Source organism: Labrus mixtus, chromosome 20, assembly GCF_963584025.1.
Source record: "Labrus mixtus chromosome 20, fLabMix1.1, whole genome shotgun sequence".
NCBI classification, from domain to species: Eukaryota; Metazoa; Chordata; class Actinopteri; order Labriformes; family Labridae; genus Labrus; species Labrus mixtus.
This window is the reverse complement of record NC_083631.1, coordinates 9,512,036-9,531,693: the sequence shown is the minus strand read 5'-3', so window position 1 is coordinate 9,531,693 and position 19,658 is coordinate 9,512,036. Positions and strand designations below refer to the sequence as shown.

The 19,658-nt window shown below is 43.1% G+C and overlaps 2 protein-coding genes across 3 annotated transcripts in view; both read right to left on the bottom strand.

Annotated features, from left to right (window-relative positions):
* The window catches only part of praf2 (PRA1 domain family, member 2), a 72,628-nt gene that overhangs the window by 51,893 nt on the left and 1,077 nt on the right, over nucleotides 1-19,658 (bottom strand). The window contains exon 3 of one of the 2 annotated variants that reach the window (XM_061026384.1): nucleotides 19,387-19,560. In XM_061026384.1, coding sequence (XP_060882367.1) covers nucleotides 19,421-19,560 — 140 coding nt within the window. In that variant the 3' untranslated portion in view covers nucleotides 19,387-19,420. Of the gene's footprint in view, nucleotides 1-16,793; nucleotides 19,561-19,658 lie in introns of those variants that run through there. The other variant, XM_061026383.1, reaches the window with a different exon arrangement.
* nfe2l1a (nfe2 like bZIP transcription factor 1a) lies at nucleotides 80-14,284 on the bottom strand. Its single transcript, XM_061026346.1, has 8 exons — nucleotides 13,694-14,284; nucleotides 13,003-13,155; nucleotides 7,707-7,886; nucleotides 5,604-5,672; nucleotides 5,381-5,512; nucleotides 5,149-5,293; nucleotides 3,853-4,515; nucleotides 80-3,288 (listed from the first exon to the last, which is right to left on the bottom strand). Exons 1-8 carry the CDS (start codon nucleotides 13,973-13,975, stop codon nucleotides 2,297-2,299), a joined length of 2,616 nt encoding a protein of 871 aa, XP_060882329.1. The 5' UTR covers nucleotides 13,976-14,284; the 3' UTR covers nucleotides 80-2,296.

The following is a 19,658-nucleotide window of genomic DNA, read 5'->3' as shown; positions in this document are numbered from 1 at the left end:
AAAAGCTGTGTGTGAAAGGCCTCCTCGCTGCTTGTTTGAAGACGTACACACCACAAAATGAACTCCAAAGACGGAAAAATGTATCTAGATTTTTTTTATTTTTTCAGTCTTTTGTTTTACAGAAAACAAAACCCAAAAGTCCTTGAATACCAGCAAGCACAGAGGGCTTCAACAGAATGTAAACATAAGAAGTCTTTACCCACGTTTAAGTGAACGACATGCACATCATAACGAGGTTAAACACTCAACCGGTTCGATGGCGAGACAATTTCATTTAAATGAAGACACCTGAAGTATATACCACTTCCTAATTTAGGAGACACTGAAATTGGCTTTGGTAATTTCCACTCTAAAACAAATCCATTAAAAATCAAGCAACATCTTCCTTTGGCAGAGCTAAATTTAGATTTGACTTTATTTCCTAATCATCCAATTTTGTCCCGTAGACTTTGTTTTTTTAGGTGTTAGATTTCCACATACTGTCAGCGCCGTGCTCTATGCTGCCACTCTGGTCAGTAACTGTGTGTCTACAGCGAGCGCCGCGGCCCGTCTCCAGTAGGGCCACTACGCTCTGCTCCGTTTCAAATACGTTCTGGATCTATTCTCCACGCAGTACGCTCAACCTGGACAGAACAGATCGAGCCGGAAGTCAGACAAGGAAACATCAGATTCAGTTACAGCCCCGTGCACATCCGACAGAAGAAGAAAAAGTATGCTGTCTTAAACCCAAATGTGGTCAGACCTTCTGAGTCATGTGTTCGTAACTTTAGTGAGTTCTTACACATGTAACTATTTCTTCTACCAGAGGGTGACATGCTAATCATGAAAAACTTAAAGTTAGCTTTAAGTTTTGAGAAAATGTTTAAATCCTTAGTTACCCGTGTTTAATAAAATCAATAGTCTCACCCAATGACAGCTGGGATCGGCTCCAGCCCCTTCAACCCCGAAATGCATAACACACATGTATGTTTAAGGCCGGCAGGTAGAACATACTGGGCTTTCAGTTCACAAGTAAAAAAGGCAACATTTTTAAAAACAGTCATTCGTGTTTAAATCATCCTGTCCACAAAGCAGTAAGAAACAATGGCATGTGTTGTAGTCCACTCCTCCTACACTTGAGGCCACAACATGGGGGATGTTGTTTTTTTTTTCCTGAGCCCTAACCACCAAATACCTCTTAACATCAGTTCCATGTTTGCAGCTGAATCACCCGAGTTGCCAAAGTTTGTGACGGCTCATCATCCCAACTTATTTGTAGAACATTTAAGGTCCATGAATAAGGCTGGACTTGGATGATTTGTTGATAGTGATAGAAACAAAGAGATCACATGATACCAGGAAAAAAAGAATAAATCCCCTTAATCATGTTGTTCCATGTTCTGAAATAGCTTATATCGACAAGAAGAGTTCAGCTGATTGTTTACTCCTTAATCGCTTCTTCGTTCGTCGATCCGAAGTCGTAGAGGAACCGTCCGTTTTCCCCAAAGCAGCAAAAATCTAGCCTGCTCGAAGGAATTGTTAAGTCAGAGTTCTGCTTCAGATGGATCCTGGTTCCTTTGGGTTTTGGTGGTTAGCACGTTGCACTGTGGTTTTGCACGATCTGGCAACAGAACGTTTCAAGGTTTAGTTGTCATAACCCAAAGTCTTTGGCCTGCTCAAGTGTCTCACTGAGATACTTCATCCCAACCGGGTCAAGAACTTCAGTCTCCCTTTACCAGCAACCCTTCCCTTGGGGTTCAGAGTCCTTGAAGCATCCATGATTAAACTTATCCGCTCAAAGCAAGAATCCAGTTTGACGCCATCAGCCCAATATCTTAAAGCTTCTGAGGCAGCCGATCTAAAAGAAAGCATGGTTGTGCAGAAGCATTGAAGCTAGAATTGCAAAACGCTGGTCCCTGGTTATCCCTCATCTGGGCTGAATTTACCTCGAAAGTGTAAAAGTAAGCTGAACTGCTGTAGTCCTTTTCCAGTGTTGAACTTTTTACCATGTAGACGACTATAACCCAACCTGGAGTCAAAGGTTTCTGTAATTTTTCACCTCGTTGCTCAAAGGACTTTTCTTTGACCTGTGTTGATCTTCTCTGAAGAATTGGTGGATGGCTTGATCAACAAATCGGGGCGTCTGTTGAAGTGTTTAAAGAGTTCATGACACCTATGAGCACCAAATATTCAAAATATTCTTGTGGTCCTTCATTTGCTACTGCTTGAGTGTTTCTTTCTTTTAGTGGTTTTAAATCACAATCCTATTAAGAATCTCTTAACTTGTCCCACACTTCCAAAGGTCTGGTCCATCTCTTCACTTCTTTTTGTCCTTTTGTTTCTTGCCGGGCTTTGACAGAGGATGCGCTGCCCCTTGTTGGCGTGAGGCCACTGTGACGCTGCCATTGGACTCAAACTGAAGTAGGTACTCCATAGCGTCCAGCGGCATCCCCTCCTCGTCCCTCAACCTGGAAAAAACGTCATCGTACAAGACGCCCAGTTGGCGCTTCATTTCCTGCAGATTCCTCAGTGCTTCCTGTTTCTCGCGGAGCAGTCGTGAACGGTAGCGCCTCATACCTGTAACATCGTCCTTCAGTTCCAGCAGTACGTCCATTTTCCTCTTCCTGCAGTTCTGGGCGGCAATCTTGTTCTTACCGCGGCGTCTTATGTCTCTGATGAGGGTGAGCTGCTCCTCGCTGAGTTTGTATTTGGCCACTAGGTCGTTAAACTCCTCCACAGGCAGATTAACAATCAGTTCAGTAGAGAAAGGGACTTTCAGGGATCGTGCACGTCGTTCATCCCGGCTCCACATTTTGCTGTCAGATACGTGTCTGGAGGAGGAGCTGCGGTAAGGCTTGGCGTTGTGCCGAAGGATAGATTTGGAGTGTTTTGATGGCATCTTTCCCGGAGTTGGAGTTTGGGGCGACGACCAGGGCTGGTTGTACGTGTGGTCGTGGCCGATGCTCTCCACCCAAGGAAAGCCATTAAACATCTTGTGATCCCTGTGGTTAAAAGAGAAGGATTCCTTAACAACTGCAGGGTATCCCCCTCCAGCTGCGCCCATCTCCTCCTCTTCCAGCTCCTCCTGCTTTATGGTCACCTCCACCTCCATTTCTGAGCCCAATGACCCTTCTTCAACCTCTTTGTCCTCGTACTCAGAGAAAGGACTTCCCACAGCTGACCCACAAGAAGAAGAAGAGGAGGAAGAAGAAGAGGAATACGAAGAGGCCTCAGAAGCAGATGGAGAGGCTGGGCTGTGGCTGAAGTCCAGAGAGAGACCAGAGTCTGAATCTGCTTCTTCCTCGTCATCTAGGAGAAGGAAACGAGGAAAGGTCAAAGAAAATTCAACATACGCTTTGCTTTAAGGGCTTTATGTGATGTTTCACACTTAAATGTAATAGAAATCAAGTATATCCTCTGAAAATAACTCTGTGAGTCATGACTGTCTACAATGGGTGTAACACCCGAGTCCCACTGTCTGATGCTTTCCGAGTCCTATCGTCAGTTTGTTTACATCGTCTGGACGGCTGGCTGACTCCTCCCCTCACATATAAAAGTTGTTTAATTGAGGGACTAGAGAAAAGAAGAGTAACATACTGTACTCACTGATTAACTGTGTTTCTAGATCACGGTCATTTCGGGTAAATTTACATGCAGTGTGAAGATACGAGCATAATAATGATCGCTAGCATTAGCATGCTAACACAACAATGCACCGCAAGTTGTTTTGGTTTCATGCTGGTGCTCAAGGGTGACATCTGCTGAAACAAAAAAAAAATCTCATATAAAGCCTTTAAAAAGAAAGGTATGTGGTTGAAAATTTGGCAAGAAAAAGTAATCACATTAGATGGCCCGTTAGCTTCTCTTCATTACCTTGTTGATGTGTTCTTGGTTGATCTTCTGTATTTGGCATGCTCAAGCCGGACAGGTCATCATCTTCCCCAGTTTCCTCTTTGACCGTTTCACGTTCAAAGTAGCCCTCCTCTTCCAGCCTCGCAGCCATCTCAGGGCTGAACCCTTCCTCCAGAGCCAGATCCAACATTCTGATCTCATTCAAGATGGAAGCATCCTCTAAGAGGTCTGCAAGTGGGCTGAGGAGACCATCTTCATCCTCAACATTGTCCTCTTCTTCAAACAGAAAGACAGAGGACGGAGGTGTCCTGAGGTCTTGGGTCATACTGTTCCCTTCTCGCTCAGGAGACGTGGTGAAACTGGAAGGTGTTGAATCAGGGGAGTGAAAGTTATCAAAGCTTTGAATGCGATCAGTGTATGTGCCATACTGTGAACTCGATCTGCCTTCCACATCCAAAAGATCTTGTGTTAGCAGATTAACATTGAAGGTTCTCTGGTTTTGTTCTGCACTTAATCGCAGACCAAAGTCTTCAAGCAGGTCAGTGTGATGTGGAGGATTCAGCAAGGGATTCACACTAGAAATTTCCCAAGTTCCTCTGGTGTTCATGGCTGAACTTTGGTCGTCCAACTCCGCACTGGGGGTGAGTGACTCGTGCTCTGCGGGGCTTACATGCCCCATAAAACCTGGAGACAGAAAAGAGGAGATTTTCATGAAATGTTATTCCTGGATCATTCAGGGCGTAAAAAATACAGGATTCTACTAAACAAGTTTACAACTCATTCAGGAGGTGAGCCAATTAAGCCAATGTGAAAGAACAAACAGGTCCAGAGGTTGCCGGTTGGCTTTCGTCTCTGCATCGACTTCAGCTTTCTATTAATCTCTATAAAACACACATCAGCCTACGAGTGCAGGAAACCAACCTAGGTCAATCACCAAACTCAAAATCGTGTCTAAAGTTGCCAGTTTCAACATCAACAATGACCAGTGGACAGAAGAGGAGTTTCCGGCCCATGTGTCCCAGTTCTGTTATCCAGATATCTGTGAGCTACAACTACAAAATATCAGCCAATGCCCACAGAGGGGGGTATAGTCTTCAAACAGTCGATGAGTTCTGAGATTGCTTGGCAATGAAGCCACCTTCATGAATATGGTTTGGTTATTCTCTGACTCAATCTGCTGGAAGGCAAATAAACGTGGTCGAAAGCTTCAGAAGCAGCTTGGCTTGTCCAGAAGATTTAAGAATCAAGTTCAGTTTGAAGAATACATGAACTGTATCCCTTCAGCCAAAGAACATGAAAGCTTCTGAACTGAATTACCGTGTTGCAGGGGAGTCCCGGTCCCAGCATCATGATGGATGTTACAGTTCCTCTGTGTAGCTTCGGACCCGACAACCTGAAGGGTCCCTGCTGGTCCCTGGCTCTGGTTGAGATCAAATGAAGATGTCATGTCAACATCTGCGTCCTGAAGGGGAAGAATGGAAACACATTTATTTCACTTGTTCATTTCATTTAACACAATCCTGCCAAAATAATTCATCCCCCTCGTCACCTCGGGCTCCATGATAGCCAGCAGGTCCTGCCAGTGCAGCTCCAGGTCCACTGAAGGGTTTCCAATGGGGATGATCGGGGGCTCTCTGAGCTGGTTCTCCAGGTCGCCCCCTCTACGGCCAACATCTTGTAACTACGTGTAAGAAAGTAAAACAAATACTGAGCACCCCTGAAGGTAGAGACGGACTCAACAGAACGGACTCAAGATAAAGTAGAGGGCGTACTTGTTGTTCTTCTGAGAAGGGGAACGTTTCCTCTAACAACCTCAAACACTCCTGGAGGGAGACAGACGTCTGAAAACAGAGAGAGAAGATGCATCATCAGGCTGATTCAAACCCAATTCAATCCGCTCTGCAATAAAGGGGAAGAATCCTGTTTTGGACTTTGTTTTAAGAAGAAGACACCCATTAATAATCCCACGAGGGGAAATGTCTTTAACACTCTTGTTATTGAGACCTGCTACACACAGAGGCTGGCAGGATCAGTCAGGATCCTTTGGACGTGCACTGAGAGATGTCAGAGTTGAGGGGGGCTGTTCAACAATCAAGACGAGCCGGTACAGTGTCGAGCACAAAGGTCACTTAAAACAAAAAGAAGACGTCTCACACGCTGCAAGGCTCCAATAATCATGACTTTAATTTCACCAGAACGAGAGGGGGCTGCACATGAAAGAGGAGGTTTGGTGCCTTGCACAATGGCAGTTCTCAGGAAGGGTTAGGGGCCGCACCGGGACTTGAACTGGTGACCCAAATCCCTACAGACTGAGTTACTGCCGCCCAACGTTTGTTCTGATGTTAAAATTTTAATGTTTTTTTTTATTTAATTCTTACTTCACTGGATAAAACTGTTTTTCTTAGTCTACAGTGCGTCTGTTCATTATTTATTAGTGTATTTGTATGTCTCCAGCTGCAAACAAATTTCCCTGTGGGGACAATAAAGATACCTTTGACCTTTGTTATTTTATAATGTTTCTATTTATGTGCAAATATTTCTACACATTTCTCCCCCATGAATAAGATATACATCAGATTCTGATGGCAGTCATATCTGATAAAACACAGAAAGGAAAAGTTCACTGTGTTAGAATCAAACTTTAGAAATAGACCCTTTTTACCCCAACTAAAATCTGTACTGGTCTCAAATATCTAATAAATATTATCCCTACATTTCTCCATCAGCTGATGGGACAAAGTTATGCAAGAACAAGAAACCAACACCTGACCTACAAATAACTTGCATGAAAGACTTCTGTTTGTATAGAAACTGCTCGGAGGAACGCCCTTTTTTTTTTCCTGAGAAGTCTGTTTGAGCCACATGCCTTCAGAGAAAACAATCCTCTGTTTCTATCTCCACTCGATCCTACCATAAATCAGACTCTTCTCATCTCTGATCTGCCGTGTGTAGAAGTGGTGCATTCTGGGTAACAGCTGTTTAAGTGTGTCACCACCACTCTCTGTTCTGCTGAGCCGGCAGCTGGCCGGCGTTTAAAGTCGAAGCATCAGGCTCTGATTCCAAGCGTGAAAGAAGCTCCGATCGACGCACACAACACGCTCAAGTTTACACACAGTCAGGGAGGGGCATGTCCAGACTCTTTGGACTGTTGTGGCCCAGCTGGGGGACAGGACGTGTGCAAGGGCAGACTGAAGTTTGTGAAGAATATTTGTTTACCTCTCCTGTCTGCACCAATCACATCGACTTAAGTAACACAAGATAACGGCAACATATTCATCTTCTCAGCTTCATTCTTCAAGGACTCAAAACGATATGTACGTCCAAAGTCACAATTTAAAGAATTTTAAAAATTGCAAACAAACATCTGCACTGTGGGTCAGGCAAGGCAAATAACCAATAACAGTCAAGGATTTTGTGTTGGCACCTGGGGTGGCCAATAAGATTTCGAGGGGGGCCCATGTCACGCCCCTGCACACAGTCCACATGCTGGGCAGGTTCTACTGATGCAGGATCCTTTAAGTACTGATCCTGTCGTGATTGGACCAAATCTGCAGACGGTCACCGTTTCTGTTGATCCCAGGACTGAAGGTGAACACTTCTCTGATCAGTAAACCATTAGACATTTAGAATTCTTGCTACAAATGCTAACTTTTACCTGCTTCATTCAAAGATCCTAAATGTTGAAGGATTCTTTTAAAACTGGATCAAAGGTAGGAGTAATGTTTCAGGTTTGTTATATTTTAATCTGGACCGAAGCTCAACGGATTAACATCACGCTCACTCACATATCAAAAAAGAGTTAAAGTTTCTTCACAGGAGAAAACCTGAGCTGCTGTTTTTTAGCATCACTGTGAAATGAGAATAAATCAAATTACCTGGTCGTCTTCATTCTGGGTTAGCTCTCTGTTAGCACGGCTGCAGGATCTTTGTGGTCCTTCTCCTCCTCCCTCTGACCTCCTGTGGTGCCTCACCAGGTCCTCCCCCTCCTCCTCATCCTCCTCCTCTCCTCTGTCATCCAGCTCACCACCATGATAGAGTACATGACGTGTTTCTTCCTGTAAGAAAGTGAAGAATAATTAGAATTAGAACAGCCATCACACTGCTCGGTCTTTGAACACGTCCCGGTTCATCTTAAATCTGTGTTTACATATTTGATGACTTTTATTTTAAAGTTCTGGTTCTCCTCGATCTAAACCCTGCAGCGGATATTAATCAACACAATATAGGGCATCTCTCATCATCAGCTGATGAGAGATGAAATGTTGGGAGGAGAGAAAGTGGAGGACGTCATGTAGCAAAGGGCCGAGGACGGATTCAAACCCACGACCATTGCAATGAGGACTTTAGCCTCTTTCCCTCACTGAAGGAAATCTTTTAGGGCAAATTTATCGTTCAAAGTTTCTCAAAAAGTTCTTGTTTTTTTTTTGTATCTGGCAGGCTAAGATTTCTATTTCAAAGGCGCAATATGTAACTCTGACACCTAGTGTTTAAAATGGGTACTGCAGTCCAAATTCTAAACATTGTTGAGAGCTGTTTTAGAAAGAGGTAAAGTGTCACAATGCCACATTCTGGAGTATAATACTGGTGTACTGTGTGACTCTACCAGCCTGTATGTACAGAACATTCACCCAGAGACAGACAGCCAAGCTCAGAATAACTTTAACCTTCCCCTGACCAGACTGGGGGCTTCCAGACAAACCCAGAGACCCTCAGCAGCTGGTCAAACAGCACACATATGTGGGGGTCTTAACATGTGGGACAAGCGTGTTCAGACAGAACTCACTTTAATGTCTGCTTCGAACAGTACATGAACAAATCTCCAAAAGGTTCCAACAGCACAAACACGGCCCAGAGGTTTAAGGTCAGGGACTGAATTAGCTGAGGTGACACCTAGCAGACAGCTAGCAGCCCCGACCAGTCACTCAAATAGGCCACGCCCCCTAATTCTACATCCCTTTAAGCCTTAATATAGTGTAAATAGTTGTATATTGTAGAGTTGTATAAACATTCAGCCCGTACAGTTGAAGAGAGAAATGAGATCTAGAGACCCAAACGGTTTTTGTACCAGACTGTAAACATGTTTATTTTAACATGGAGCTCTATGGAGACTGACTCACTGCATGAGACAGACTCTAGTGGACACTGGAGGAACTGCAGCTGTAAAGTTGGACATTTTAACATGGGGCTCTATGGGGACTGACTCACTGCAGGAGACAGACTCTAGTGGACACTGGAGGAACTACAGTCTTTGGCACTTAAACACTGCCTTCATTTTTAAGACCAGGGGGATGCCCCGTGTTTCAAAATGAATGCTGCTTGGTTTTTTTCAAGCAGCTATTTACGCCCTTTTCTGGTAATGTAGAGATATTTGATTATTAAAAACACTTCAACAGTTTAAGTAGGTTTACATTATACAGTAAGAGTCTAACCACAGACATGTAGAAACAGAGATAGAATCTGACCACATAATAAATAAGTACCACAGGATTTATTTTGTTGTTCCTATGATGCCTCTGAATAAGAGAGCACAAGTCAGCACCTCTATATATATATATATATGTATATATAAGAACATGTGTTTACTTGAATCCCTCTGGTTCTTTGTGTGAGTATTTATACGTGTGTGTGTGTGTGTGTGTGTGTGTGTGTGTGTGTGTGTGTGACTGCAGTCAACAAGAGGGATTGCAAAACTGAGGGACGTAAATGTGTGTCAAGGCGCAACATGCCGCTGATCGAGTTACAAAACAAGCCAGTCGGTCACAAGGCCAGGAAGCTAATAAATTGTTTAGTGCCAGTGTGTGTGTGACTGTTTTTGTGTACATTTGATACATGAAGAGAATAAAAAAAAAAAACACTCCTGTATTGACTTCCAATTTGACTAAGAGGGGAAAGAAGTCTGACTCGTTAGATCTTTAAGCGCTGTCTGTTGTGTGTGCATCTGTGTTTCTTCAACATTTAGATATGCTTTATCTGTTAGCATTTACTAGTTAATCACGATTAATTACTGTCTGAAATTGATGCATCACGTTTGTTAATCGTTAATCGCTGAAAGAGTTCAAGAATATTTAACAAATCCCTTAAATTAACTCAATCTGAGTCAGTTAACAGGTTAATTCTCGGAGGTTAAAAAGGTTTTCTCCCTGAGTTTACAAGTTTAGTCAAACGTCCTCTTATCAAACTGAAAACAAAAGCAGTCATGGTTTCCCTTAAAGCCAAGCCAAGCAGCGTCTGAACAACACTTCTAAAATGAAACTGCTTCATACAGTGTTTTTTATCAATGTGAATGTTGGTTTTAAAGCAGGAAAGACTTCTGCGGATAATTTGGCTCCAATAAAACCTCAACAGATTCATTTTGAGACGTAGTTTGTAAATATAACAGCCGGCCTTCTTATGCCTCCACTTTACTCCATGTCCGACAAAGCAGCTGATAAAGAGCAGACAACCAACTGAATGCTGACTTTGGTCTTTTCAAAAGAAAATTAAAACAACTCAATTTTAAGGATGTGGTACTGCGTCTTCCTCTATGGGAAGGGTTTATGGGTCATGGAGCCAGCTCTGTTTGTTAATTAAAACATTACTTCTTCATCAGGTGTCATTGATCTGCAATTAATGACAACCTGCAACAAGAGAGAAACTCATACACTTACACACTGAAACAGGACCGGGAATGACTCTGCTACACACTGTGCACATGTGAGTGAGAGAACATGTACAGACTGGAGGTGTAAGCCAATAGGTGTGCTATTTACAAATGGTACAGTCTGTTTGCTGGCACAGGTCCCTGGGGTCGGTCTGAGTGTGTGTGTGAGGTGTCTTCAGGAGTTTTGTTTAGTTGTCGTGCAGATCTATAAACACACAAATATCTGAAAGAGTTCCTCATCTTAATCGTCTTTTAAAGGAGCAAAATAAAGACGGTTTGAATCCCGTTTGTCACTTTAATCTCAGTTTGAACACGTGAACAAGAACTCTGTCTGCACACAAAAGTTAGTGACGGAGTTCCACAAGGCTCATTGCTCGGACCAATACTTTTTACCTTATTTAGGCGGTCTGATTGTAACATAACCATAAAACACTTGTTGTTATGCAGATGATACTCAGATACTCAGTTATATACATCAGTGAAGCTGGAAGAAACCAATCTGTTCGCTAAGATTTTCTTTGCTATTTAAACTGAAGTTATTGTGCTTGGACAAAAACACCTCAAACACATTTTCTTATGATGTAATTGTCCTAGATGGCAGCAGCCGGGCATCCAGCACCATCGTTAGGAATCAAGATATGTCCTTTAACTTCCTTATAAAACAAATTTTTCAAAGACAGCCTTTTGTCACCTTTGCAAAAATCGGACACATCCCGTCTCAAAATTATGCAGAAGAGTATTCTATGCATTTGTTACCTCTTGGTTTATTACTATCAAGCCTGCTCGTGGTACAGTCTCTAAATGTACTATGGGAGGTAGAGCCTTCAGTTATCAGGCCCAGGAGGCAGACACTTTAGAAGGAAGCTAAAAACCATTCCTCTTAGACAAAGTTTACAGTTAGAACTGGCCCAAGCTTGGACAACCTCATTATGCTGCTATAGGCTTAGACTGCCGGGGGAACCTGGGACATTGAGCTCCCCATTAATGCAAGTTATTCAATTACTTTCCAACTGTCAGAATTCCTGCCGAACTGCTTCAGTCTGTACAAAACATTTCTGATAAACTCTGTGAACTGTTTTCAGTTCAACTATTTCAGACGTCCTCGTGTACATGATGTACTCTTTAGATTATTTTCAGTTTCAACATGTCTGTATCTGCTGTGAGGGATCCGACGACGTCTGTCAGTCAACCAGGTAACACTTGTGCTTCAGTGTGTTATAGGTCAGAGCTTGACCAGGCATGTCGGGAGTGTTTCCATTAATAAACACGGCTCAGGACCTAAGAGCATGCAGACAACATGCACTCATTTGACCCATTATTATTGGTCAACAATGGTCCTCTGGCAGAGAGACAAGAGCACATGTTTTCACACAGTTTAATATTTATTATATGTATATGCTGCCAACTGTTTGGTTATGGAGAAACTTAATAAGAGATTACTTTTCAGGATTCGTCAAGCATTAACAAGGTTTCTGATTTGTAACGATTGTCTGAGTGTGTTTATTTAAAAATGGAATTCTACTATTTTTATCTTTTTAAAATACTTTAATCCCTGAGGGAAATTCTGTTTACACTCTGTTATTTCAGAGACATGCTCCTCACACATTTATACCCGAATCACACACATGCACAAACAGGACCTGCGGACATGAGTTAGTGGAGAGATGTCAGAGTGGGGCTGCTACACAGGGAGCACACCAGGGAGGTTGGGGGTTTGGTGCCTTGCTCAAGGGCACATTGGTAGTACTCTGGAAGTACCCTGGCACCTCTCTAGGTTTGTTTCTTGTTACTCAGTTTTCCTATGTTGTAAGAATTGCTCCAGTAGCTTTCTTCAGATAGCAGCAGGTATACAGGCTGTAATGTCAGCAACATAATCCTCTATGGATCAGTGTGTCCACTAAAGTTGTTTGTGTCCCTAACAGACTCAGGTTGTTTTTCTAAACTACATTACAGAGAGGATTCCTACAGAGAGAGAGCTTTTGACAACAAAGTCCTTTGTTTAAGGTCCGCCTATCTGAAAACAGGAAATCTGAACATCAGAAAAGAGAAACAGCCTCCAATAAGAATTCCCCTCCTCGAGGTGTATTCTCCCAGCAGAGTGTATTTTTAGTCCATTTCAGCTCCTCCGGCTCTATTGCTTCATTTTCTAGGCGAGGTTATATGTGGTAAGGTTTGGTTTCCCTGGTGACTCATCTGACTCTGACTCATTATATCACATGACATAACATACCGTTTTGGTAACAGTCGAAAACATTCAAAGCACCACTGTCCACATCACCAGTTTATATAATTCATCTCAAAATAGATTTCAATAGCTTCTGTTTTTCAACATATTGTGGAAGTTAATCCTCTTCTGACTGTGGACACTTACATGATTTCTGTGTTTAAGAAGCAGCTATTTTACATTTTAATATCAGTTCTGGGTTGAAATCAGACTTTTCTTGAAAATTTGTGAAAAAAACACCAATTTAGAAATGCAATTAGTCTTATTTAGGGAAAACACAAACAGAGTATGAAAGAAACAGCCGTACCTCCTCCTCCTCTTCCTCCTCCTGCAGGGTAACGACTCCAGGTCTTAGATCCACAGGTGGAGCAGGTCGGTGTCTCGGCTGCTCGGGGAGACCCACAGGTAGAGGATCTGAGTCTCGCTGGACGAGCCAAGTCTCCAGCTCAGCTTGAGGAACCTGTGAAGACGACATGCAACTTTTTCAAAATGTATTACATTTCCAGGAACTTACTAAATACTCGTAATATTTCAGGAGGACTAACATATCAAAGTGTCCTAATCGTAGGGAAGACTTTAACCAATAAAACTGTGGCAAAGCAAAGGTCCTAAAATCTCTTACGAACCACCAACACTGAAACAGTCGATCCAAAAACATCTTTACTCCAACAGTATCGTTGTTTGTGATCTTAAGAAATCTTCATTTTCTTGTAGAGAGTCAGACACCATTGCGTGTCTCACCAGTGAGTACAAGGACAAAACCAGCAGCTAATTAGCTTAGCTTAGCATAGAGAACTGGATCGATGACAACTGCCCCCAGAAAACAAATTAACTCAACACATGAATTGATAAAATGTGCTTAATTGAAGAGAGGGATTCATTAAACCCTAAATGTACCTCCCACATGTTAAATCATATTTTTTATTATCTCCTGTTTATGTATTTATTAACTTGACTGTGATAGTATCCCGCAGACGGAGACAGAGATGTTTTTTTACCTGCAGTCTGTCCAGAGAGCGGACGAAGCCCAGCAGCCTCCGAGCCGTGAAGAACCCGTCCAGGTCCACAGTCTTTGGGTGGAGGTCCTGGCCGTCCTCGAGGCGGTTCCTCAGGTTGTGGAACTGCGTCTGTGTCAGCACCGAGGTCGGGCCCAGGATCATCTCGTGCAGGGCGGGAGGCAGGTAGGGCTCCAGTCCCACGTCCACCATCACCCCACACAGGCTGAGCAGGATGGCCATCTGGATCAGGCCCTCCGTGAAGTATTTCTTCAGGTACAGCATCGTCTTCTGTAACCACCACAGAGAGAGTCTCTTCTGACCTCTCAGTGGAGTGAGAGGGGCTCAAAAAGAAAACCTTGCCTCCTCTTTCTGGGACCAACAACCAAAGACTCCTTCAGAAGATATTTTCACTCTGCGTCGCTGTGTGTAGTAACAACTGCTCAGTGATCAGCTCGTCTTACTTCAGGGCTGAATTCGATTGTAGTCCACAAACAAAAATTGTCTCTGATTCTGCGTTTTCTGTCAGGCTCGTCCCAGAACAGGATGCTCTTTGTGGACTTCTTCTTCCTGTAAAGAAAGGAGCAGCTTCTTCAGAGTGGTAACATCATATGTAAAGTATTCAGTTATTGCAAACATGAGTTTTAAAGGTTATATAAATAACACTTGAAACATGTAACAGCCTGTCTAATAGTTATAAGCTACAGGTCCCTGCTGGTTAGCTTAGCTTAGCTTAGCACAAAGACTCGAGGAGGAGGGAAACAGCTAGCCTTGCTACCTGCATGTCTGCTATATCCACAGCTACTACTATTCAATGCTATCACATTAATTTACATCCAACAGTTATTTCTAATGTGACCATCGATTCTGCTACAGCTAGAGTTTGCAGTGATAAAGAAGTGAGAACAATGACGGCTGCACAGTTATCGTCACATATCTCCCTCTGTCAGAGGTCAGACCGGCAGAGAGAGGAGGGAGTTGACAGGTTTGACAGTTTGTGTTCAGAGATAAGAAGCACAGAGACACTCAGAGCCGGCCGGTAACAACACTTTGAGGATCTTTGCCCTGCTTCTGGAACAGTCTAGAAAGGGCTGGGTAACCACCTGCCTCTCTGCAGCCGCATGATGTAATGACAGAGATTGACTGGAAAAACCCCTCTGAGTCTCCGCCCTCTGAAACACTCTGCATGGGGTTTGTTTTTATGCTTTGGTAACCTGCTGACCGGAGCTGCCGGGGGAACGGATGACTGTACAGGAACCTCAAACGACTCAATACCACCTTAAAGACAAATACCACCTTAAAGACACAGGGACAATGAACTCGGTGCACTGAGCTACAGAGGAACACTTGTCCCAGTCGAGACTAATCTTGTACTGTGATCGGGGTTAAATCAGGGTCTCTTCATGTTTATGGGCCGGTGTCACTTTGTGTTGCTGCAGGACGCATGAGACCTCAGAGGACATGAAGCAGACATTTTATTGATATTCTATTAAATTCTCTTCCTGGATATAAAAGCTTTGTGTGCTCTGGTCGAACATGTGACCGTGTAGGTGTCTAATCGCCTTTAATGGTTTTAACAAGCAGATAATTTATTAAAGTTATCGTAACAAAAGAAAGCTCCCTTTAAAACAACAACATGTTCCTGTTCCACAACACGTTGAACAATAACCTCCAACAGGGAGAATGGCGTCTCTGTCATGTCCACAGAGCGCCCCGGTCGCCTCTTTTCAGCACGATGTAACTTTGGCAGCGGGTCGAGGTGTTACTTGGGCGTGCATAAAAATTCAAACATGTTCAACTTCTCAGCTCAAAAGGCCGAGTCACAGCGCTCGTCAGCATCCCTTTTGGCCGAAGCAGCCAATCAAAATCGAGGAGAAGGCGTTACATCAGATTTAGTGGAACAGAGGAGGAAATGTTGCACATGATCTTTTCTGTATCGTCCTAAACATGTTGAGATAAGAGGAAATCAAAGGTTCAAATCCTGACAGGTTTTCATTGAACTGCTGTTTGTTGTTTGTCACTTTTCTTTGTTTGTGTCCGGAGCTTGAAAAACCTCAGGGCTGTTTTATTTATAGTCTCCTTTACTGTCCTTTACATTTTCTGTGTTTCATAAGCCAGTTTTATTCTTTGAATGTTTTGCATGATAATCACAGTGAAGTTCTTGTAAGGACATCATGATGAATATTTCTGCATTTTTTTTAAAATCTGAATTTGTCACTAAGTTACATAAAGTTTAAGAACAATGTGTCCCTCTGAAGTGAAAGAACAAACATCATGAGAAAGTTTATTATATCATTCTCTTCTTTAAAGGCTGAATGTGTTTAGTTTTGTTATTATGAAAGTGTTCGTGTGTGTGTGTGTGTGTGTGTGGGGGGGGGGGGGGGGGGGGGGGGTTAGGGTGAAGCTGAGGCTCCGGAGCAACAGGTTGCACAATGTTTTCATCAGCAGTACACACTGAACTCTAATCTGTCACACAATCATTTTTAATCGAGCAGACACACAAATATCACAAAACGTCTTCACTGAGCACACGCACGCACACACATACACACACAAGTGAAAGTAAAACGTGTAAATCTGTAAATCACGGAGCCGGTGCGGAGGCTGTGTTAGAAACATGCCGGTAATATTAAAGTGATCACGGTGTATGTTGAAGAGTCTTACCGGAGTCTGTTGTTAAATGTTCTCGGTGTTTCTGTCGCTCTCTCCCTCTGACTCTACCGGCTTCTGTTTCTGTTCTGCTGACACCGGGAGGGAGGAGCCTATTTAAAGACACACGCCGTGATGACGTAGGTAAACCCCGCCCTGGAAAGAAAAACTGTTTATGAGTTGGATGTGTGGGAAAGGGAGAGAATCTGTATGAGGCAATATTAACTTACGTGAACTGAAAGAGATCAAAAATATTTTTCTCTGAATTAAATCAGTTCAGTCCAGCCGGGAGGTGATCGACCTGGAAACAGTTTTAAATTCATTTGGAGAGAAACAATAGAAATTGTAAATGGTCTCATTTGCATTTGTAGTTCATGAAGAGGCATCAATACTCATGAGTGACTCCTGCCTCAAGGACTTAGCAGCTAGATATCTGAATAAAGAATCCACACACTTGGCAGTTCAGCATTTTATTTATAAAACTTAAATACATTTGATGACCAGCAGACAGTCAAAGAGATGTGGCTTACATGAAACAAAATGTAAACATGAAGCTGAATGGAAGACAACACTAAACGTTCAGAGTGAGCGCATGTAAAGGGTTAAAACGTTTAGTGACCGACCAGAGCAGGATGCTCCGGCTTTAAGGACGTCAGCTCAATGTCTTAAATACAAGTCAGAGGAGAATATCAAGCTTACAGACACAACAAGAAATAAACATGACAGCGTCATCGTTTGATCCTGCACGGCTCTGATGACAAAGTAAGGCTCAAAAATATCACAAATCATCAAAAATGCACCCATAACAACAGAAGCTGGTTCATAAACGATCCTGACGTAAAGAAGGCGTGTCATCATGGAATAAAACTTCTGATTACAAAGATTAAACAGGAAGTCCTCTCCGGTATGCAAATTTAAAAAGAAAGCAAATGCTGAAGGCAGAGGTCGGTTAACAGAATTTAAGAACAGCTTTCCACTTCTTTATGTTCGCTTTAAAGGTCACATATCCTCCTCCTCTTCTTCAGTGTAAATAAGTCTCAAGTCTCTATAAACTCCTCTATTTCAGCCCTGCTCAGAACAGGCTGTTTCTGTGTCTGTACCTTTAAATATGTAAATGAGCTGTGTCTGACCACGCCCCCTCTCTGGAAGGACTTGGGTGTACTCGGGCTTTCTCGGTCCATGTCTTATTGTTTATGGTGAGAAGGCAGACTCAGAGGGCAGAACAAACACCTAGCTGTGGGAGAGTCACCCACCTGGGGGAGGGGCTACTGCCCTTTGTGATGTCATCAAGGGAAAATCTCCAAACGGCCTGTTTGAGCACACATTTTCTGAAAAGTGGAGCAGGCTAAAGACGGAGAGGATGGACTTTTCTCATCATTGGGGGATTTGTAGATGGACTAGAGACACATGTTAAAGTTAGAGAAACATGGAGAAGTGGATTTTATATGTGACCTTGAAAATGAGCCTTATAATCTGCGGTCAAACAACAAAGGCAGCTTTAATGCATTAAATAGCTTTAAATTTGTAAAGAGTAAAGACCTTCACTCTGTTTTTCTAGTACAAAATGATTTGCTTTAAACATCAGAGAATTCTTCTCAGGGCGCCGGTAGCCTAGTGGTTAGAGTGCGTGCCTCCACACAGAGGACTGGGTTGGAATCCGACCTGTAGCCGCTTCCCCGCACGTGGCCCCCCCCTCTCTCTCTCCCTGATCTCTGACTCACTGTCCTCTCTCTACATAAAGGAACAAAAAGCCCAAAAATAAACCTTAAAAAAAGAAGATCCTTCTCAACAAAGTGTTTAATACATTTTCTTCTAACACTGGAGTCTCTTTATTTTAACTTCTTAATGGATCAGACGTCCGTCAGACCAGGAGACAATAAGATGACATAAATATAACAATAGTTAAGTGTCGGTTGAAGTCTGGAGACAAGGATTTTAATCCCATTTTTGAGACTGGATTAGGCGACGTGTCCACCTAGCGTTACTTTCTGAGCGCCAGCGTCTTTTTTCAAATTGTTCTCTCTGAGTAGAGAGCATCTGGAGAGTTAGTGCAGCGCCCAGCGTCTTTTTCCGAGCGCTCAAGTTGAAAATCGTTCAAATTTCAGAAAGGTGCTGCTGACGTCACAGGCGCTCTTTTCCAAATGTTTGATATTCCTGCAGTTTAGCCGCCTACAGATCGTGTCTTGTACCCTCATCCTCCTCGCTCTGCGTCTGATCAGCGAAATAAACGACCTCAAATATAAAACATGCAGTAAAAAGTAAAGGAGGAGTGTCGGTCATACAGCGGCCATTATCAACAGACTGTTGTCATGGAGACAGGACGGACGTGCAGACACTCATTTCAAGCGCACAGCGGCACTTCACTGCCTTTAACAAACGCCAGGTGGACACCGGGCCTCTACTTTCTTCTCACTTCACCTCCTTCGTTTGAGTCTTTTTTTTTTTTTTTTTTTTAGCAAAACACAAAAATCACGCTGAATGGAATTCATTTGAAGTCACTGAAATAAGTTCAAGTTGCTTTAACGTCCCCGCACTGCACTTCTTCTTCTTCTTTCACCTCCTTCAACCGAACCGGACATCAACACGTCTCTCTTTAAATCGTTTACGTGATCAGAGTGCGTCTGTTAAAAGTTGTTTCGTTCCCGGCTCGGCTCGTGATTACAGAAACCACAAACAGCTGTTACTCTTCAAACACAGCACATTCAAACAAACTGAGATTTAACCTGCAGAATGAAGGAGCGTCTGCTGGCAAACTGTTTATACGTTAGCTTAAAGGCGGTACGTGAACATGTTAATATGTAAATATGTAAATATGGCTGCATTGATGCACGCTTAAAGGACGGAGTGCAAACACAGAAATGTCTCACGTCAGAGTAAAGATTAAATGTGCTTAAAGTGCAAGTTTAGAGGATTCTATCATTTCTTCGTTATGATGTCATCTCTGTCCTCTCTTCTCATTGGACAACACAATATTTAACTTTTTATCAAACCTGCTCACTGCTCCCGACTCTTTATTTTTACTGCGTTTTCATGTTTTTACTCTTCACCTCTCTCTCTCTCCCCCCCCTTCTCTCTCTCTCTCTACGACCCGGCCTCCTGTTCCTGTCCCAGAGCCTCTAACAGGAGTCCCATGGGCGTCCTCTTCAGCCCGATGCTCTCCAGTTTGTTCTCCAGTTTGTTCTTCAGGCTGCGCAGCCGCATGGACGCGTGGACCAGAACCACTGAGAGGAGACGACAGAGACACGGGGAGGAGTTCAAAACGCTGGTTAGTAAGAGATGGAGTTTAGAATATCTATTTAATGAGGCGTATGTGTGTGCA